Source organism: Dama dama, chromosome 13, assembly GCF_033118175.1.
Source record: "Dama dama isolate Ldn47 chromosome 13, ASM3311817v1, whole genome shotgun sequence".
In the NCBI taxonomy this organism is placed as follows: domain Eukaryota; kingdom Metazoa; phylum Chordata; class Mammalia; order Artiodactyla; family Cervidae; genus Dama; species Dama dama.
Genome location: NC_083693.1, coordinates 34,727,420 through 34,750,423, shown reverse-complemented (window position 1 = coordinate 34,750,423; position 23,004 = coordinate 34,727,420). Strand labels below are relative to the sequence as shown.

The 23,004-nt window shown below is 44.4% G+C and overlaps 1 protein-coding gene across 3 annotated transcripts in view; it reads right to left on the bottom strand.

Moving 5' to 3' along the window:
• The window catches only part of ARNT2 (aryl hydrocarbon receptor nuclear translocator 2), a 181,371-nt gene that overhangs the window by 65,619 nt on the left and 92,748 nt on the right, over positions 1-23,004 (bottom strand). For all 3 annotated transcript variants that reach the window (XM_061158849.1, XM_061158847.1, XM_061158848.1), the window contains exons 6-8: positions 21,142-21,244; positions 18,489-18,554; positions 17,892-17,977 (exon numbers count right to left, since the gene is read on the bottom strand). In XM_061158849.1, coding sequence (XP_061014832.1) covers positions 17,892-17,977; positions 18,489-18,554; positions 21,142-21,244 — 255 coding nt within the window. The remainder of the gene's footprint in view (positions 1-17,891; positions 17,978-18,488; positions 18,555-21,141; positions 21,245-23,004) is intronic.

The following is a 23,004-nucleotide window of genomic DNA, read 5'->3' as shown; positions in this document are numbered from 1 at the left end:
CCAGCCCGAACAGAGATCTCAAAGGTCATTCACTACAGTCTGGGCACTTCACTCTCAGGAAAGGCTGTCAGCCCCACTCACAGTCTATTTCATTCCTTCTACCCATGGTACCAACAAGTTGTCTAGACCAGTAGTCCTCAACCTTTTTGTCAATGGGGATCAGTTTTGTGGAAGACAATTTTTTCATGAGAGGCAGTGGGGATGGTTTCAGGATGATTGAAGCCCATTGCATTTATTGTGCACTTTAAGTCTATTAGTATTACATCAGCTACACCCCAGATCATCAAGCATTAGATCCCAGAGGTTGGGGACCCCTCGTCTATACCATGAAGGATGGCGTGGATTGCGTGCTCACTTGTGTCCAACTGTTTGTGATCCCATGGACTGTAGCCCGCCAGGCTCCTCTGTCCATGGGATTTCCCAGGCAAGAATACTGGAGTGGGTTGTCATTTCTTCCTCCAAGGATCTTCCCAACCCAGGGATTGAACCTGTGTCTCCTGTGTTGGCAGGCAGATTCTTCACCACTATGCTACCTGGGACATCAATCAGCTCCACTTCAGATGATCAGGCTTTAGATTCCAGAAGTTGGAGACCCCTGGTTTAGACCATGAAGGATGAGAACCAGAAATCTGTGATTGGATAGCACAGTATAAAAAAAGACACCTGGAAAGAGTGAAGTTATTTACCAGCAGGTGAATTTGAAGACAGGGAATCCTTACGGAGCATAAAAAGGAACAAACAACCCACACACACAAAAAAACAATAGCCACAGGGGAGACAGCAGTGAGCTGAAAAACCTTGAGGACACCTTTGAATTATCATTTCAATTCCCATCCAGCTCTAGACTTTTGTCAAGCCAACTCTGAATTATTAGGGGAAAAGACAAGAGCATGTTCTGGGCCCCTTATGTAAGCAGATGAGAAATTCTGTGCAATGAAATATAATACAATTATATTGTATTGTATATTGAAGAGAAACAACAGCCTGGAAGAAAAGATTTGCAACACACAGTAGACAAAGCTGTAATATTTATAATATTATAAAGACCTCCTACAAGTAATGGCAACCCACTCCAGTATTCTTGCCTGCAGAATTTCAAGGACAGGGGAGTCTGGAGGACTACAGTCCATGGGGTCACAAAGAGTCGGATATGACTGAACAACTAACATCTGGACAAGTAAACAAGGAAAGCACAAATCACTCCACAAGAAAATGTGCATATATACCATGGACAAGCAACTCACAGTAAAGTACAGATAGTTGATATATCCAGAAAAGATGCTCAATTTCACTAATGAAGACAATTCAATTTAAAATACATCATCTCCCCTCACCCCCCCAAAATACTTATCAGATTGGCAAAACTTACAAAAGAATGGAAACATTCAGAGTTGGGAGGAGAGGGTAAGAATGGACCCATCTGCAATCTGCCTTGTAAGGTAATTTGATAACATCTATTAAAATGTACTTGCATCATCCCATTCCACTTCTGAGACCATCCTGCAGAAACAGAAGTGCTCATGGGAAAAGAATCATGTGCAATGACATCCACTATGGTACCCTTTGCAAGAGCCCCCAACTGAAAACAATCTTAAAAAAAAATTTTTTTTCATTTATTTTTAATTTTTGGCCACACCTTGCAGTTTGTAGGATCTTAGTTCCCTGACCAGGGATTCAAACTGTGCCCCCTGCATTGGAAGGTGGTCTTAAAAACTGGACTGCCAGAGAAGTCCCTGAAAACCATCTTAACATTCCAATTTGGGGAGCAGCTGATGGAATACTATGCAGTCATTTAAAAGAATTAAGTAGTGTTTTAAGTACTAACTTGGAAACATTTATGATACCCATGAAAAGTTAAAAATGTCTAGAATAGAACCAGGGTGAAAAGGGAGACTTCTTTTTTACTTCATAATACATTAAAAAAGTTTTTTAAATGGGTTTTCAGTGGACTTCCCTGGCAGTCCAGTGGTTAAGACTTTGATTTCCAACTCATGGGGTGTGGTTTTGATTCCCTAGTTGGAAAACTAAGATCCCACATGCCTCATGGCCAAAAAACCAAAACATAAAAACAGAAGCAATATTGTAACAAATTCCATAAAGACTTTAAAAAAGGTCCACATCAAAAAAATCTGTTAAAAAATGGGTTTTAAGTGAATTTTATTTTTTAAGATTTTATAGATCTTCTAAATTTAATAAGATGGGCTGTTTTATAGTAATAATAATAATAAATGATTAAGAAAAAAGGCTGGCCTGTGATGTTTGTATTTTAAAAAGTGGGCTTCATATGACCCAGCAATACCACTCCTGGGCATACACACTGAGGAAACCAGATCTGAAAGAGACACGTGCACCCCAATGTTCATCGCAGCACTGTTTATAATAGCCAGGACATGGAAGCAACCTAGATGCCCATCAGCAAATGAATGGATAAGGAAGCTGTGGTACATATACACCATGGAATATTACTCAGCCGTTAAAAAGAATTCATTTGAACCAGTTCTAATGAGATGGATGAAACTGGAGCCCATTATACAGAGTGAAGTAAGCCAGAAAGATAAAGAACATTACAGCATACTAACACATATATATGGAATTTAGAAAGATGGTAACGACAACCCTATATGCAAAACAGAAAAAGAGACACAGAAGTACAGAACAGACTTTTGAACTCTGTGGGAGAAGGTGAGGGTGGGATGTTTCGAAAGAACAGCATGTATATTATCTATGGTGAAACAGGTCACCAGCCCAGGTGGGATGCATGAGACCAGTGCTCGAGCCTGGTGCACTGGGAAGACCCAGAGGAATCGGGTGGAGAGGGAAGTGGGAGGGGGGATCGGGATGGGGAATACGTGTAAATCTATTGCTGATTCATGTCAATGTATGACAAAACCCACTGAAAAAAATAAATAAATTAATTAATTAAAAAAAAAAAAAAGTGGGCTTCATACACCTGGGGAATTTTCCCAGTTCACACCTCATTCTCCAACCATGTCAGAAACATGAGCATGTTGTACTTAAATTCAGCCTTTAGAATCCTGCTCCTGATTACCAAATTGAGGGAAAATGCACATGATGATGCTAGACATTTAATTGTCAAACGTTTGGCAGAGATGCAACATTTCTTTCCAAATTAACTGCCATTGAATCATGAGAATAAACACACCATCTTCTTGTGCCTAAAGGGAAGGCTGTAAATGAGTATTTCTTGTATAAACTTGTTGACTCAGAAGATAGAGCTTCATTTCCAGTAAGGTGTCATCTATAAACAAAGGGCTAAGGGCCTATAACAATAAAGCCATACGGGAGTCCAGCAGGGATGTCAGAAAAAAGGAATTAGGGGGCACAAGAACTGCCCTTACCAGGCCTGAGTCTCACCAGGAGTATAGAGAGGAGTGGGCCACGAGGTGCCCCTAGTTTTCCTGCCCACCTCAAGACTCTTGAGTCCATGTTATCTCCTCCTGACAGAAGAGGGATGTCATTGGAAAGCAGTGGACTGTTTTCCAAAGGAAGTTCAGAAGACTGACCCTCTCATTCTCTCTGTGGCTTAGCTGTGGCTCTTCCATGCTATCTTTAGCTTTCAGTAATAGAAAGTTCAGGCTCAGACGGTAAAGAATCCGCCTGGCAATGTAGGAGACTCGGGTTCAATCCCTGGGTCGGGAAGATGCCCTGGAGAAGGGCATGGCAACCCTCTGCAGCATTCTTGCCTGGAGAATCCCCACAGAGTTGCCTGGTGGGCTATAGTCCATGGGGTCACACAGAGTCAGACATGACTGAAGAGACTTAGCATGCAGGCACATACAAAGTTCAGAAATAAATGACAAGCTTCATTGACTGACTTCTCCCCCATTTCTAGCTCCTAGAAGCTATAAATCCTCACTGGTACAGAACAGGCATCTAAAAAGTAGGGCTGTGTCTAACATCCCTGCTCTGGGGCTACGCTGTCTCTCCAGCTTCTGGTCACAATACTTCTGTCTTGGGCAGGCTCGGCACTGGCTGGCACCAAGAGTTCTGCCACGATGCCAATTCAGCACTCATCATAGCCAGTCCCCCGGTAGCGCTCACATCCCGATTCTGCTGTCACTTTTTACCACCATCAGTGTCTTGCTGCTTTCTGCTCCACATTCCTCTCCAATGACGACCAGCCTCCACCTGGCCTTGCTCAAAGTAACTTGTCTCAAAGTAACCAGCTCCCAAATAACCTCCTTCTACATGGTCCTTGGGAACTTCATCCTTTGTAGTCAAAGACTGGCATCCTCAGCTGTCCACGTCTCACAGACTCTGCGATCTGGCTGCTTCCACCTCCCTGACTGTGACTCCCTTCCCAGGAGAGGATGCTCCTTTCTCCAGCAGCCCCCAGTCACGGACCCTGGACCCCTTCAGACACTGCCTTCACACAACCCTCCTGTTGCATGCACGCTCAGTTACTTCAGTTGTGTCCGACTCTTTGCGACCCTATGGACTGTAGCCTGCCAGGCTGCTATGTCCATGGCATTCTCTAGGCAAGAGTACTGGAGTGAGTTACCATGCCTGCCTTCAGGGGATCTTTCCAACCCAGGGATCGAACCAGCATCTCCTGCACTCCTGCACAGGCAAATTCTTCCTGAGCCACCGGGTAAGCCTGACCTTCCTGTTACAGGTGCTCAAAAGTCTCTTCTTCTAGCACTTACTCCAACCATCTTCCCTCCTTGGCCCCACCTCTCCCTATGCTATTGCTACTTTTCATTTTGCCAAAGCACAGCCTTGACCATATTTCAAGCTCCTTTTCCAAAAAACCTCAAAGGCTGGTCACCAATTTCAGGGCCTGTGGGGTTGCAGAGTCAGACACGACTTAGCAACTGAACAGTAACAACAACTGGCAGGTGGGGCTCCATATGTCCAGCTCTAGTTTTTGCTATGATGCTGGTAACGGCCTCCCAGGCACTCGTCAACAGACACAGAATCATCTCATTCCTGAGCTGGCCTCTTGGCATCTGAACTCTGCCTGGCTGCAGGTTTCCCATGCAGGGTCTGGGCTGTGGTCAAGGGGAGGGGAGAAGTGCTGGGGTCAGCTGAGATGCGGAGTCTTACAGGATTTTAGATTTCCCCTCTATGGAGAGGAGGGGCTGGCTTGGGGTAACGCTGAAGGTTCTCTTTGACTCTGACTTTCTTGGTCCAACACCAGCTCAGAGTTTGGCCATGGGATCATTTTGACATACCTGTTGAGCACCTGTTAAGTGCCTGACAGTATGCTACAGAGTAGGGATTCAGCGTGCATGCCACCAGCTCCTGCTCTCAAGGAGTTGCCAGCAGGTAGGGGAAGCAGAGAACCAGAGCATCACAATGCCAGGTGGTAAGTGTTACAACAGAGAAAAGAACAGGCTGCTTTGAGGAAGGGCGGGTGGCCAAGGCTGGATGCCAGGGCTGGCAGGAATGGTGTCAGGAGGGAATGCTTCCTGGCAGGAACCTCAGTATTTCTCAAAGTGGTTTTTAATAGGAACGGAATAACTCCAGCCATTTAAACAGATCTCAATGATTTCCTAATTGGTTTCACAAGCCCGTTTTGCCCCACATTCAATTACCTTTTCTTTGGAAATACGCTCCACTAATGCCAGGTCTAAATAAACCCCGAGTCATATAAACAACTCACAAGTGAAGTGTAACTGGAGACTGCTGTTTCAGATGAAGTTTAGAGTTGTTGGCCAGAAAGGCCTCTTCATGTTTAACTAAAGGGTTGCATTAACCCTGTGCAAACACTCATGGAAAGTTGGGTTGTTTTTCAGTAATGCTGGGTGGAGTCTATCCTGGGACTCACATCTTCACATGAGAATTAAGACATATTTTTTTTTTTTTTTTTTGCATTCCACCAAACACAGGGGAAAAAAACAGCCACTTGTTCACAGCATGTTTCCAAAGTATTCTCTGGGGGACAGTTAAAAGTTTTAGGGGGAAAAAACGATTCTCTGGCCAAATACATTTGGGAAACATAGTTTAAACAAAGACAAAGAAGTTTCATCACTGTAGGCATGCTCAGGAAACATGGAACTTTGGAGTAGGAGTCTCTAAGAGAGAGAAGTGAAGTGAAGTGAAGTGAAGTGAAAGTCGCCCAGTCGTGTCCGACTCTTTGCGATCCTGTGGACTTTTATACAGTCCATGGAATTCTCCAGGCCAGAATACTGGAGTGGGTAGCCTTTCCCTTCTCCAGGGGATCTTCCCAACCCAGGGATCGAACCCAGGTCTCCCACATTGCAGGCAGATTCTTTACCAGCTGAGCCACAAGGGAATCCCTAAGAGAGAGAAAGGTACCCTAATTATTGACCAGGGACTCCTTTCTTTATAAAGTATCTCTGAGACTGAGATCTCAGGATATACTTTAGGAAATGCTGACTTGTAGGTGTTTTGCACTTCAGGGTTCCCGCTGGTGACCTTAAAGACCTGGATCTCCCACTTACAAAGCAAAGCTTAGAAGTACAACAGGTGCTTTGGGGTCAAAAGAGCAATCTGAGACCACGTAAGTAACTTCCTGTCCCTCCCAAGTTAGTGGAAACTCCCAGAATCTGAGATGAGAGACAAACATCTCAATATCAGAAACCAGGGAGGATTGTTTGGGCAAGATGGGGTGAAGGGGAGTGCTAAGGAAGCTACACATGAAGGAAAAGGGAGGCTGTGGAAGGGTCCCCAGCAAGACCAAACTACAAGCTCAGAACTGCTCTGGCTTGACAGTGGCAAGAACGAGGGCAAGTCTTGAGGGAGTGCGCCTTCCAGGTGCTCAATGGTAAAGAATCTGTCTGCCAATGCAGGAGACGTGGGTTTGACCCCTGGGTCAGGAAAATCCCCTGGAGGAGGAAATGGCAACCTACTCGAGTATTCCTGCCTGGAGAATCCCATGGACAGCGGAGCCTGGCAGGCTATAGTCCCAGGGCTTGCAAAGAATCAGATACACTCAGCAACTGAGCATGGACACAGGAAGGGCTTAAGTCTGCAAACTGAAAGGGCCCACCTGGCACTGAGACGTGATATCAGATATGGAGGAAACATAGTCCAGAAGCCAGCAGAGGTGAGCAAGTAAACCAGGAAGATGGAAGAATTGTCAGTAACAGAGTCCTGGACTTGACTGCAAATGGCAAACCTGTTTCTTGAAAGACAGATGAAGAATATAAAATAATGACCACATGCTCCAGTCCATGGGGTCGCAAAGAGTCAGACATGACTGAGCAACTGAACAACAACAACAACATATCTAAAATCTAAATCGCAGATCCAAAGTCCCATATTATTTGCACATTAATTGGCAGGTGTGGGGTAGGCAATCTCTCATAGTTCTTAAAACACATGGACTCTGGGGTATGGCCTCCATGGGGTTGAATTCCAGCCTCCTCATCCACCAGCTGTGTATCCAGCATGGCCCAGCCCTTACCTGTTTTCTCCCATCAGCTCACATCTCCCTGCTGTCTGTACACGCGACACACACCCCTCCATCTGCACGGCCACTGCCTTCGTTCAGGCCTCACAATTTCTCCTGGGTCAGTCCTCTCTGGGCTCCCCCACCATCAGGCCTATCTTTGTCCCTCCTGTCACTTCAATCCAGCTTGTAGAATGATCTTTAAGAACTTTCACTGGCTTTTAGTAACACCCCATAGAGAGCAGAGGAGGGTCCAAACCCCCAGGCTTAGCATACAAGGCCTCGCCTCCGGATCTGAGTCTACCCACCTGTCCAGCCACACTCCCTCCAGCCACAGTCAATCACACATGATTCCCAAGGCAGCACCTCTCTTCTCCCCGACATCAGAGCATCAGTAAGGCCTAGATTCATTCCCAGACTTGGCTGCTTACTAACTGTGTGAACTGGGCTGATTAAGTTGCTATGCTGACCCTCCAGCATGTCACCTGCAGGAGGGAGGTAATCACAACGCCTGGACCTCATGAGAGTTGTTGTGAACACTGAAGTGGGCTTCCCTGGTGGCTCAGATGGTAAAGAATCTGCCTGCAATGCAGGAGACCTGGGTTCAATCCCCAGTTCAGCAAGATGCCCTGGAGAAGGGCAAGGCAACCCACTTCAGTATTCTTCCCTGGAAAATCCCACAGACAGGGGAGCCTACAGAAGCAGGTTATAGTCCGTGGGGTCGCAAAGAGTCAGACACAACTGAGTGACCAAACACTTTCACAAACACTGAAGCACAATGCACAGAGTTAGCACAGTGATTCGCACGTTGTGAGCACTCTGAAATGAAGACCATGGTCATTACATAACACAACTCTGCATGCCTAGAAAGCAATTTTTTCCACCTAGAAAACTCCTTTATGTTCACATTTCAGCTCAAACGTTACTCTCCACCTATTAGACTTTCAGCGAGGCTTGGCCACAAAGCATAGGAGAGAGCAGACAACCTTGACACTCCCAGTAGACAGGATCTCTTGTCCATGTGCTTCTCTCATGAGTCCTCTGTGTGACTCTTGATCTAGGGCTTTGCAATGACCCACATGCCTAACTGTCTCCTCCACTGTGCTGTGACTTCTTTTACTTTAATTAAATATTAACTTGTTTACTTATTTTGGCTGTGCTGGGTCTTCATTGCTGTGTGCAGGCTTTCTACAATAGCAATGAGGTGGGGTCACACTCTAGTGGAGCATAGGCTTCTCATTGCAGTGGCTTCTCTTGTTGTAGAGCACAGGCTTCAGTAGTTGTGGTGCACAGGCTTAGTTACCCCAAGACATGTGGGATCTTCCCAGACCAGGGATGGAACCAGTGTCCCCTGCATTGGCAGGCAGATTCTTAAGCAATGAACCACAAGGGAAGTCCACACTGTGAGCTTCTAAAGGGCAGGTGTTATATCAGACTCTCCCTAGGTTCCCCAGGAACTAGGAAAGTAACTGGCCCATGGCTTGTGCTCAGAAAGTATCCACTGAAAGAAATGGAAGAGTGGCTTTGCCCTGCCTGAGAATGAGGAGGATGGAAGAGGTGGCCAATGCTCCATCTCACAAGTTAAGATCATGGCTCTGATGTCCAACCAGAATATCAAACATCAATATGTCCATCTTGGACAGGACAGAATGGCTGAGGGTTGGTGAGAGGAGGGAATCCAGCCTTGTGGGTGCGTAGCTTCCAACAGAAGAGCAGTCTTTGGAGACTTTCAAATGAAGGGAAAAAAAAAAAAAACAACGAACACAGTGTTCAACCGGAAAACTGTGAGAAGCGCGGGGCTGTTGTGGATGAGCTCATGGTGGGGCTGAGCTGTCTGCTGAAGTGGCAACACTGGCCTGACCACTGCAGATTATAGCCAAAACCCTGAAATAACCTCAGGCCTCTGGCATGCTGTGGCCAAGGCTTACTGAAAGTCCATCAGCATCATGAAGGAAAGCATCAGCCTTGCCGATGAGAAAGCACCAGAGGCCGCCAAGAACCAAGCCTCTTCCTGATCAGGATGGTCCCAGAGGGAGGTAACCCAATCTCAGTCAAGCACACCCACCTCCACCGGGGCAGATCCTGGCTCTCCTGTGCAGACACACAGCCAGTTAATCAGACATTTTCCACGGATTATTCTGTGGTGATGAACCAAGCACATCAGATGATGATGACTAGAGGAGAGGTCCCTGTGATAGACATGGAGTCTGGCTCAAAGCAGAATGCCAGTCTGAAAAATGCAAGGCGCTGGGGCAGTGACCATGGGGTGGAGGCAATTCCCATCTTCAGAATTTCAAAGCTACCCCTGGACCCTAAGCATACCTCACAAACTGGAAAATGCAACCTGCCGTTGGTGATCTCTTCTGCAGCGAGGGTGATGTCTCCTTTGCTACTGGGAAAGTCACTGTGTAATAGAAAGGGTTTCTGGAATATAGCAGAATTTTGGGGGATGTTTATATTTACAATGGAGTCAACAGGTACCAGGTAAAAGTTTGCCTGCACAACTTGTTGGTTCAGAAATAAGCACAAGTGTTGCCAGGGGGCTGTCAAAGAATTATTCACAAGGTCCCTGCTGCTTCACAAAATCTACTGCTCCTACTCACCTTTAGAGACTTCTAAGGTCGCCTGTAGGTATTCTGAGCAACTTTGGTGCTTAGGCACCTTCATATCTCCTAACCAAGTCACTGTTTATAATTAAGGAGTTTGAGCCCATGAGCAAGTAGGGACAGCATTCCTCGTGGACATTTACAAGGCGTCATTCAAGTATCAAGTGAGTGGCCGTTCCAGTGCTCCGGTATCATGACCTTATTATAGAGTAAGCGTGTCAATGACCTCATTCCAGCCACCTCATCTATGTCAGATGACTGTCTGTGCCATCTCAGAAGATTTCTGGGAAAGTGGATTCTATAAACATCTTTGGAAATTCTGGCAAAGAATTCTTTCAAAACCCATTCCCCTTAGGTTAACAACTAATTTTTTTTTAATCTAGGGAAGACCCTTTTCTTCCTTCCTTTCACACATCCATCCACCCATCTGGTCTGTTGTTGTTCAGTTACACAGTCATGTCCGATTCTTTGTGACCCCATGGACTGCAGCACACCAGACTTCCCTGTCCATCACAATCTCCTGGAGAGTGTGTGAAATAGTAATACATTTTATGTGCCAGGTCTGAGCTCACCACTGGGTTGAGAAAATGAAGCATGCATTTGGCCTTGAGGGCTCTAAATGTAAGTGAAAAATAGTGTATGATATGTGTAATGAATGGAGTTATCAATCACATAAATACAGTCCACGCTATATCTAAAATGGATAACCAACAAGGACCTAGAGTAGAATAGCAGAGAGAACTCTGTTCAATGTTATGTGGCAGCCTGGATGGGAGAGGAGTTTGGGGAGAATCGGTACAAGTATAAAAATGGCTGAGTTACTCTGCTGTGCCCCTGAAACTATCACAACATTGCTAATTGGCTATACTCCAATATATTTTTAAAAAGTTTAAATAGAAAAAAGAATGGAGTTATTAATCAAGAAACAGCATTAACATCCACAGAACAAGACATATAGCAATTCATGATGCTGGAGGCATGATTGAATCATCATGTGTGGATACAAGCTTAATTTCCAGAACTTCTATCTTTATAGAAACACAGCAACTAAATACAACAACCAAACCAAAAAAAAAAAAAAAACCAAAAAACAAAAAACCACACACACAACAAACAAAATGACACAATTTCTGAATTCATAGCAAACCACTCAATCCAGTGGTATGAAATGCTGTTTAGAAAATTCTACTTGGTTGCCTAAAAATGCCATTTTCTCTGATGATGAAAGTCATGTAAAAATTTGGAAAATGCAAGACCAAAGAGAGAAGAAAAAAGTAACCAATAATCTACTACACAGAAATATGATTACTATTCTATGTACAATTTTTCAACACATAGATACACCATTCATTTATAATCTAAAAATAAAAGTGGGATCACGATTGCATAACCTGTCATTCTTTTTAATACTTCTTAGCACTTTGCTTCATTCTTTTTTTATTGTTAAAGATTTATTTGTTTATTTGGCTATGGCACGTGGGATCTTTGATCTTTATCATTTTGGCATACAGAATCTTTTAACTGCAGCATGTGAATTCTTAGTTGTAGCATGTGGGATCTAGTTCCCTGACCAGAGACTGAACCCAGGCCCTCGCATTGGGAGTGGAATCTCAGCCACTAGACTACTAGCAAAGGCTCATGCTCCATTCTCAAATACCTTCTGAAAGCACGCCTGTTTATGGTTGTCCAGTATCCTATCACGGCTTCCCTGGTGGCTCAGACGGTAAAGAATCCACCTGCAATGCAGAAGACCTGGGTTCCATCCCTGGGTTGGGAAGATCCGATGGAAGAAGGCATGGCAACCCACTCCAGTATTCTTGCCTGGAGAATCCCCAAGGACAGAGGAGCGTGGTGAGCTATGGTTCATGGAGTCACAAAGAGTTAGTCATGACTGAAGCACCTAAGCATAGCACACAGCACAGTATCCTATCATATAGACATTTCATGCTAGTTTTAGCCAATTCTTTATTGTTGAAATTTAGATATTTACAATATTTAGACTTTGAAATTTAAAACAATTCAAGCTTTTCACAACAATGTTTAACCATACAATACACACATCTCTGATTAATTCCTGTATATTGACTGCACATTTTAAGGCATTTAATATATATTCTCAAGTTATTCTACAGAAGGTTTGTACTGATTTAAATTCCCATCAGCAGAATATTCACCTTCCCAGGTGAATACAGAACCCGCCTGCCATGCAGGAGACTTAATGAGACATAGGTTCGATCTCTGGGTCAGGAAGATCCCCTGGGGAGGGCATGGCAACCCACTCCAGTATTCTCGCCTGGGAAATTCCACAGACAGAGAAGCCCGGCGGGCTTCAGTCCATAGGGCTGCAAAGAGTCGGACATGACTGAATCAGCTGAGCACACACGCACAGCAGAACACAAAAGTGTCCATTTTTCTGAACCTTCCCAATAGTGTGTATTTTGTCTTATAAATTTTTTGCTACTTGATAGGTAAAAGAAGATGGTATAAAATTATTTTAACTTGCAGTTCTGATGAACAGGAGGCTGAATTCTTTCCAATGCTTAGCATGTGTGTGTATTCATATTTGTAAATGTATGTAACACCCTGTTCAGAGCTTTTGCTCATTTCTTCCTATTCAGTGAAAAATCCGCCTTTTGGTCCAAATTGTGCCCTCTGGAACTATCCTAAGTAAGTTTAATTCCTCCTTCATATGACACCCCCTCAAATACTTGAAGACAAAAGTCATGCCTTGCTTTCTCCAAGATAAACACTCCCGGCTCCTTCAACTGTTTCTCATGTGGCAAAGTTTCAAGGGCAGTTGTTGGAGCTTTAATGCCTCACAAGCCCTTCTGTCCTGTTACCCTGTACCCTTCAGCTCTCTTGGGTATAGAACTCCACAGGACTCCAGAAAAGCGGGCCCTGAATCACATTTTTAGAATTTTTCTTTTTGGCCACATGACAAGTGAAATCTTAGCTCCCAAACCAGGGATCGAACCCATGTCCCCTGCATTGGAAGAGTGGAATCTTAACCACTGGACCACCAGGGAAGTCTTGCCCTGAATCCTCCTGGCAGACTCTCTGCATGCAGTCACCTGCCTGCACCTTGGCCCTCAGCCTCCTTTCTTGTGATAGGCAGGCATGGCACTCAAATAAAATGGTAGAAAAAGAGCACTTTGAGGCCAGAAACAGGAAGAGAAGTTTGCCTGGTATAACAAGGACGATGAATTCAAACGAGGAGAGCATCAAGAAGGAGATGGTCCGCTGGTCCCAAGAGGCTGAATTTGGCAGGACTGGGGTAGCTTTCTAGAGTCTCATCTGGGGAGCCTCTCCTGACGCTGGGGCAGGTAAAGGACCCCGCCTCCATCCACAGGGCTGACTGCCTGGCCACACCCTCCTGGAGTCATCTGTGTACCTGCTTGTCCCTCACCAACACATCTTTGCATTCCCCAAGGGCTGAGCCTCAGTCTAGTGCCCAAGAGCCTTGCTCAGCAGATGGCTTGGTTGAGGCCATCACATGTCCCAGAGAGCCACGGCTAGAAATCTTTCACCAGGCTGCCCACAGCCCTTTGCTCTTCTTTGCTTCTCATCAAACAACCTTCCAGCATAAATCTGTTGTCTCAAGTACTTTCAAACCTCATAGATTTCCTGGACAATAGCCATGGGCATCCACGCCAGTGACAAGGAAGCCCCAGGGCATCACAGAGTTGTACCTGATTAACACGTCAGCTTTGGAGGACTCTCTTTAAGAACCCTGGGTCTGATGAGTTCTGCAGCATGGTCAAGACTATGGAACTACAAAGCTAGGGTCCAGGCTCTGGACACTGTAAACAAATCACTGCCTTCTGAGTTCCTGTCTTTGAACTCAACCTTAAGGCAAGCAACACCTTGATGATTTTATGCATTATGATCTAAATATGGGCTTCCTAGGTGGTGTAGTAGTAAAGAATCTGCCTGCCAATACAGGATATGCAAGAGATGCAGGTTCCATCCTTGGGCTGGGAAGATCTCCTGGAGGAGGGAATGGCAACCCATTTTAGTATTCTTGCCTGGAAAATTCCCTGGACAGAGGAGCCTGGTGGGCTACCATCCATAGTGTCGCAAAGAGTAGGACAGGACTGAGCAACTGAGCACAGGCACGAGCATGGTCTAAGTAGAAAAACATATACAAATAAGATATACTATAAATAAATCCGATATATCAATATCTATCTATATCTCAAACATTAAACATTGCCAACTTATCACAAGATTAATATATAACCTCACAGTAAAGACCTATTTACCTCAGTTCTTATTACCTGATACATTGCACCTGGATTTCAACAAAGATTTACAAGATACGCTAAAAGGCAGGAACAAACATAGCTCAAAGAGACAACTAAATATCAGAACCAGACTCAGATATGACATGGATTTTGAAATGACTAGGCTGGGAATTTAAAATAACTATGATTAATATGTTCAAAGCGCTAGTGGAAGTAGATAAGATTAAGAACATATGGGTAATGTAAACAGAGAGATGGAAACTCTAAGAAAGAATAAAAAGGAAATGCTAGAAAAACAAAAAAAACACTAACAGAAAATAATGCCTTTGACAGTCTCATCAGTAGACTGGACATACTCAAGAATAGAATTAGTGAGCTTGCAGATATATCAACTGACATTTCCAAAACTGAAATGCAAAGACAAAAAACAATAAAAAACCCAGGACAGAATACCCCCAAACATTAGTCCAGTTTCAAAAGATATACGTGTAATTGGAATACCAAAAGGAGAATAGAATGAAACAAAAGAAATATTTGAAGAAATAATGTCCAAGAACTTTCCAAAGTTAATGACAGACCCCAAACCACAGATGCAAGAAGCTCAGAAAAAATACCAACCAGTACAAATAATCAATGGGGCTTCCCTAGTGGCTCAGTGGTAAAAATCCATCTGCCAAGTAGGAGATGCAGGTTTAATCCCTGGGCTGGAGAGATCCCCTGGAAAAGGAAATGGCAACCCACTCTAGGAGTCTTGCCTAGAGAATCCCAAAGACAGGGGAGACTTGTGGGCTACAGTCCATGGGGTCGCAAAGAGTTGTACACAACTCAGGGACTAAACAACAACAACAACGATAACCAAAAAATCCCACAAAAACTAAACTAACTATACTATCATATTCAAACTGCAAAAATCCAAAAACAAAGAAAAATCTTGAAAGAAGCCAGAAAAAAAGTCCCACACTACATACAGAAAAATGAGGATAAGAATCACATAGACTTCTCATCAGAAACCATGCAAACAATAAAGTGAAGTGAATATTTAAAGTGTGGAAAGAAAATAACCACCAACCTAAAATTCTATATCCAGTGACATTATCCTCCAAGTGTGAAGGAGAAATAATGACCTTCTATGAAAAACAAAAATGGTGAGAATTTATCATCAGCAGAGTTGTCCTGTAAGGAATGTTAAAAAGAAGGTCTTCATGAAGAAGGAAATTATACAGATCAGAAACTCAGATCTCCACAAAGGAAGGAAGAGCATCAGTGAAGGAATATAATTAAGGTAAAATAAAATATTCACAACTATAAAATTTGCCATCTTAAAGAATATAATTCAGTGGTTTTTAGTAGATTCGCACAGTTATGCAGCTATTACTACTATCTAAATATAGAACATTTTTGTCACCTCAGAAAGAAACACAGCTCTGAATATTCATTCGAAGAACCGATGCTGAAGCTGAAGCTCCAATTCTTTGGCCACCTGACGAGAAGAGCCTACTCATTGGAAAAGACCCTGTGCTGGGAAAGATTGAAGGCAAAGAGAGAAGGGGGTGGCAGAGGGTGGGATGATTGGATGACATCACTGACTCAATGGACATGAATTTGAGCAAACTCTGGGAGATAGTGGAGGACAGAGGGGCCTGGCGTACTGCAATTCATGGGGTTATAGAGTAGGACACGACTTAGCAACTGAACAATAATAACTCATTAGCAGTCACTCCCAATTTTTCTCTCCCCCCAGAACCTGGAAACCACAAATCTACTTTTTGTTTCAATGGATTTGCCTATTCTGGACGTTTCACATACATGGAATTGTAATGTGGCCTTTTGTGTCTAACTTTCTTTTACTTAGCATGATGTTTTCAAGGTTCACCCATATTATAGCATGAATCAGTACTTCATTGCTTTTTTCCCTCTCTCTCCAGCCCTGGTATCTGCCAGTCAATTTTAATTGCGGGATAATTCTTTACAGTGTTGTGTAAGTTTCTTCTCTAAACAATGTGAATCAGCTATAAGTATACATATAACCCCTCCCTCTTTTTTTTTTTTTCTTTTTTTTCCAACTGTCTTATCCTCTGTCATCCCCTTTTCCTCCTGCCTTCAATCTTTCCCAGCATCAGGGTCTTTTCCAAGGAGTCAGTTCTTCACATCAGGTGGCCAAAGTACTGGAGTTTCAGCTTCAGCATCAGTCCTTCCAATGAATATTCAGGACTGATTTCTTTTAGGATTGACTGATTTGATCTCCTTACAGTCCAAAGGACTCTCAAAGCTAAACGGTGTTTAGCTTTATTCTTTCAGAAGATTTGGGGCTGACTGTATCTATCCTGAAGAAATCTTTATAACTGTTAACTGCTAATTTGTATGAAGAAATATACAAAATAATTGAAAGGCATTTTTAAGTTTTAGACCTGGAAGGTTGCTATAAATTTCTTCTAGAGGATTAATGCTCTTCTCATTAGCTTTATTTTTTTTTTTCCTTATTTGTAAAAAAATTGTGATTTAATTTTTTTTATTTTTTTAAAATTTTTTTAATTTTTAATTTTTTTCATTTATTTTTATTAGTTGGAGGCTAATTACTTTACAATACTGTAGTGGTTTTTGTCATACACTGACATGAATCAGCCATGGATTTACATGTATTCCCCATCCTGATCCCCCCTCCCACCTCCCTCTCTACCTGATCCCTCTGGGTCTTCCCAGTGCACCAGGCCCGAGCACTTGTCTCATGCATCCAACCTGGGCTGGTGATCTGTTTCACCAAAGATAATATACATAGCCTCCCTCCCACCTCTGCCATCACACCCTTCTAGATCATCACAGAATACTGAACTGAGCTCCCTGTGATATATAGAAGCTTTCCACTAGCTATTTTGCACATGGTATTGTATTAATGTATATATCAATGCTACTCTCTCAATTTGTCCCACCCTTTCCTTCTCCTTCACTGCTTTTTATTGCTGAATTATTATTAGCTTAGCTTAGTGCATTGAAGCTATCATAAGGGTATACCACTTTTTATTTATCCATAAATGTACACGTGTAATTTGATTCCATATTTTGGCTACCATGAATAATGCTGCTATGAACATTCAGGTACAATTTTCTTTGTGAATATAAGCTTTCAGTTCTCTTGAGTATACACCTTGGAGTGAAACTGCCAAGTCATATGGCAACTCTAGGCTCAACATTTTGAGGAACTTCCAGACTGTTTTCCAAAGCAGCTGCTTCATTTTACACCCCCACCAGCAAAGGATGAGGGTTCCAGTTGCTCCAAACCCTTACCAACATGCATTATTGTCTATTTTAACCATACTAGTGAGTGTGAGACGTATTTCATCACTGTGGTTTTGATTTACATTTCTCTAGCGACTTGAATACAATTATCATTTCAAATGCCCCTCTGACTTTCCAGAGAGCTCTCAGTGACAGATCACAGAAAGGATTTGTGAGGCACCAATCACCTTTGCAGGATCACTCTTTTACAAACCTTTGTTTCAAGTAGCAAGATTTTTTTTCCATTACAAAGACCATTACATTCTAACTACAATGGAAAATAAGAGTATTTTCCAGTCTCTTTCTATAAGAATGCATTTCTAACAGGATACCATGGTGACATGAACCAGCATTCAATTCCCTGGGAATGAAGATGCAGGTTCTCCTTACCTGCTGGTGGCCAAGCCTTGATGTAGCCTGTGCAGTGGACCACAGCATACTGGGCTTCTCCTTCCTTCACAGGGCCAAGGCCATTCCTAGAGAAAGAACATCATGAGCAGGCTTTCAGCACCTGGGGGTGAGGCAAGGACGCCCATGACTCCTTTAGTACCTAAGCTTCTGGGTTCACCTGTTGACCTTGTGTTTCTGAAGCTTCACTTCCCAGCATCCTCCTTTCCCTCCTCCCTCATAGTATGCTTGTCCACAATAAATCCACCCAACACATTTCACAGTAACTCTGAAATGTGAGTCTCTTGGTGCTTTCCATGGCTAACCTGTCTTCAAGTTCAGCTATTCCTTAGCTTAGTGCATTGAAGCTATCTACTGGCATAGCCCCAAAACATCCATCATGCCTACTGGGACTTTCCTGGTGGTCCAGGGACTAGTACTCTGTGCTCTCAATGCAGGGGCCCTAGATTTGATCCTTGGTCAGGAAACTAGATCCCACATGCTGCAACTAAAGATCCCATGTGCCACACCTAAGACCCAGCACAGCCGAATAAATAAATATTTTTAAAAATAAAGATAAAAACTGTAAGGCCTACTGACCTGAACCTCTTCCTCATGGTGGTTAGTCTGTTTAGAGGAAGATGGTCCAAAGGAGCATTTCCACACCTAAGATGTGAGAAACACATTAGAACGGGTGAAGAGCCAGCCAATCTTATAAAGCCCACAGTGCTGCAGGCAAGTATATTTGTTGTTGTTCAGTCACTCAGTCATGTCTGACTCTTTGTGACCCTCTTTGGACTGAGGCACACCAGGCCTCCCTGTCCTTCACTATCTCCTGAAGTTTGACCAAACTCATGTCCATTGAGTCAGTGATGTCATCCAACCACCTCATCCTCTGCCGCCCCTTCTCCTCCTGCCCTCAGTCTTTCCCAGCATCAGGGTCTTTCCCAAAGAGTTGTCTCTCCGTATCAGGTGGCCAGAGTACTAAAGCTTCAGCTTTAGCATCAGTCCTTCCAATGAATATTCAGGGTTGATTTCCTTTAGGACTGACTGGTTTGACCTTAAGGCAAATATATGGACCTTATCTAATGTGACCACACTTAGTCAGGTGAGCCGTATAGCTAATTTCTTCCCAAAGTGCAGAAGCAGGGCTGCATGTCTATGAATTCTGATCATCACCGAAGGCAAGGGAGGGGACCCATTCTTCAGTGCACAGGTAGACGGTCTCCAGCCCAGCCCAGGAGCCAGAGACCTATGGCCAGACACATGCTCCACCCTGCAGATCATTTCAGTGTAACTTGGGGGCTTTCAGGGAACAAGGGAAGGGTGGTGATGACAGCTACAGCATCTCTTCAGGCCCAAGCAGAGGCATCGACTCAAAACAGATGTTGCCAGTTGACAAACAGAATCATCTTCTCAGGCTTCAGATTAACAGTGTAGAAAGTCCCTCCTCCCCTGCAATGTTCTGGCACTAGGAATGAGCAAACCACTGTGAGCCTGTGAATGGCAACGGACAAACTGGGGACAGGAGGAGGATGAGTCTGGAATCAGATCTTTCTATGGGTCCTTCTCTGGGAGGCAGGGGGTGTGAGATGTCCCATTGCCCTTTCAAGCAGCATCTTTTCTGCCTCCCTTCTCCGTAACTGTCTCTGCATCCCAGGCTCCAAGTATCCACAGCCTGCACTGTGGTCAACCTCTGACCTGTGTTCTCATTTTGCACCTCCATTTCCCAACTTCACAGTAGATGATGTCCTCAATGTCTCGGTATTCAGTGCAGCAAAGACAAGAGCCCAATTATATCCTGAGGCCTGTGGCAGCTGCCAGAATGGGCATGTTTTCACAGCAGGATCCATCCAAGAGGTAGCCACCTAGGGATGCTGGCACAGCCCTCTGCCCTCTGGCAGGTTGTGCCCAGTGTCTTCCTGAAACTAAGATGCTTTATTTGGAGGGGAAGGCCATGCTCTCAGCAGATGGCAGTGCTCCTTGCCTCACAGGTAAATCCAGGTAGTGTGGGTGTGGCACTGGAAAAAGCAACCCAAAGGTACCAGGGCAGGGAGGGGACCACCTGGTTCTGGTTGATAGGTCAGTGATACTGGTATTGGAGGGCTTCCCAGGTGGCACAGTGGTAAAGAATCTGCCTGCCAATGAAAGAGACCTGGGTTTGATCCCTGGGTCAGGAAGATCTCTTAAAGGAGGAAATTGCAACCCACTCCAGTATTCCTGCCTGGAAAATTCCATGGATAAAGGAGCCTCGCAGGCTCTAGTCCATGGGGTCGTAAAGAGTTGGAAACGACTAAGGAACTAGGCACAGCACAGTAATGATATTAGAGAGAATTCCCTGGTGGTCCAGTGGCTAAGACTGTGCTCCCAATGCAGGGGGACTGGGGTCAATCCCTAGTCAGGGAAATAAATCCCACATGCTTCAATTAATACTTTGCATGCTGCAACTAAAGGTTCTGCATGCTACAATGAAGATCAAATATCCTGCGTGCTATAAATAAGACCCAGTACAGACAAATTAATTAAATAAGGGCATTGGAGGCTGCTTAGGAATGGAATACTTGATACTTCCAATAAATTTATGCACAAGGCAACTTCTTAGGTGGTGCAATGAAGAATTCACCCTGCTGTACTACAATGAATGTCCCTCTAGCTAGGACGGGCATTTACTCTACTGGCCAAAGCACTGAGGCAAGCCCTTGCTGTGCTGGACTACATTAACTGATGCATTCTGTCCCTGGTGGACACTAATGCATGTGAGTCTGAGCCACTCGGCTTGCCCCTGCCGGCTGAACAGACAGAGTTGTGCAGTTGTTAGGTTGCTCAGTCATGTCCAATTCTCTGTGATCGCCAGGCTTCCCTGTCCTTCACCATCTCTCGGAGTTTGCTCAAAGTCACATCCAAGGAGTCGGTGATGCCATCCAACTATCTCACCCTTTGTTGCCCCCTTCTCCTCCTGCCTTCAGTCTTTCCCAACATCAGGGTCTTTTCCAATCTCACTGATGTCAACCCTCAACTCTGTATTTTCAGCCTCAAGCTCTCCCATGAATTCCAGAATTCTACTTCCAACTGCCAACTCCTCATCTCCATTTACAGATGAGACAGACCAAGAAGGAGGTGACATGGGGCTGCAGTCAGGAGGTGACGTCACCAGGGTAAAGGTGTGATCTGAAAGCCCCTCAGGATGCTCAGCAGCAGGCGGGGACGAGAGAAGCCCCACCAGAGCCCCAGCCCACTGCTCCCCCAAACAGACCTCATCCTGCAGATGAAGGACCTCCGGGAACCCATGCACATCCTCATGGATGACTGCTGCCCTTCTTTCTTGACTGTCCCGGTCTTCAGGTCCAAGATCCGGCCTGAGACAGAGACAGAGAGAGAGAAAAGACATTTGCATGAACCTCTGTCTTTGATTGTGGGGTACAGGTGAGGGGAGAGCTCTCCAAGTGAAAACACATGGGGCCATGCAAATTGTTTCTTGGAATTCCCAACATTCTTTAAGCAATGAAATCCACACAATCCTAATGCTTTGTTTTCTTCAAAGAATGGTCCACACCCGCTGTCTCTGCTTTGTCCAATTCCATCACAAGTCCCCCCAGTTTGGCTTTGTCTTCCACGGCTTCATGGAAACGGCATTCACCAAGGTCACTAACGACATTTTTATTGCTAAATCCAAAACATGCTTTCCCTTTGACTTATCTGACTGTTTTTGCTGAGGCACAATGATTCTTGAAAATCCTCCCTCCCCTTGGCTTCTGACAAGCACTCTCCACTCGCCTCCCCCAGAGGCTCCTCCCTCTCCCAGAGGCTCCAACCTCAGCCATCTTCTCTCCTTGTTCTATGTATCCCTTATGCCAGGAGTCCCCAACCTCCGGGCCATGGACTGGTCCCTCCAGTCAGATCAGCGGCAGCATCAGATTAGAAATAAAGTACACAAGAAATGTAATGCATTTAAATCATCCCCAAACCATCGCCTCTACCCTAACGAACCTACATCTACACCTCCAGCACCAAGATCTAAACCACCAGTGGATGACTGCACACCTCAAAGGCAGCATCAACCATACCCAGACACCAGCTAAAGCATCTCCAGCCAACAACAATCAAAGTCAGAATTCTAAATGTCATTTCACCTTCCTCTCCCTCACCTCCCAAACACTTGGTCTTGCCATCTTGTCTGGCTCATCATTTATTCCTCAAGGGAGACTCACTTCCAGCCCTCAGCATCCTTTCTCCTTGATCCACCTTTCACATGACTGATGGCTGTCTAAACAATACATATCTGACTGTGCACCTCTTGGTTTAAAACTGCATTGCTAGGTATAAGTCCCTGTTGATTATTTATTTTATATGATGTGTGTGTATTAATCACTCCATCATGTCCAACTCTCTGAGACCCCATGGACTGTAGCCCACCAGGCTCTTCTGTCCATGGGATTCTCCAGGCGAGAATACTGGAGTGAGTTGTCACTCCCTTCTCCAGGGGATCTTCCCAAACCTGGGATCGAACCCAGGTCTCTTGCACTGCAGGCAATTCTTTACCATCTGAGCCATCAGAGAAGCTCCATATAGTGGTGTGTATATCCCGACCTCTTCATGTATCCCTACTGTAAAGCACAGGGAGCTCTACTCAATACTCTGTAATAACCTATATGAGAAAAGAATCTGAAAAAGAATAGATACATGTATTTATTGTTCGGTTGCTCACTCATAACCAACTCTTTACAACTCCATGGACTGTATCCCGCCAGGCTCTTCTGTCCATGGAATTTTCCAGGCAAGAATACTGCAGTGGGTTGCCATTTCCTACTCTAGAGGGTCTTCCCTACCCAGGGATAGAACCTGTATCTTCTATGTCTCCTACATTGACAGGTGATTCGTTACTGTTGCACCACCAGACAAGCCCAGATACATGTGTAACTAAATCACATTGCTGTACATCTGAAACTAATACAACATTGTAAACAATTGTACTCCAGTATAAAATAAAAACTTTTAAAACTGCACTGCGTACAGGAGCTCCTTAGAAAGCCTTTGGTCCCTGTCTGCCACTCAACCTCATTTCCCCTACACTTCCGAGTGTCCTGTCCAAGAGAAACATACTAAGAGCCACCTATGT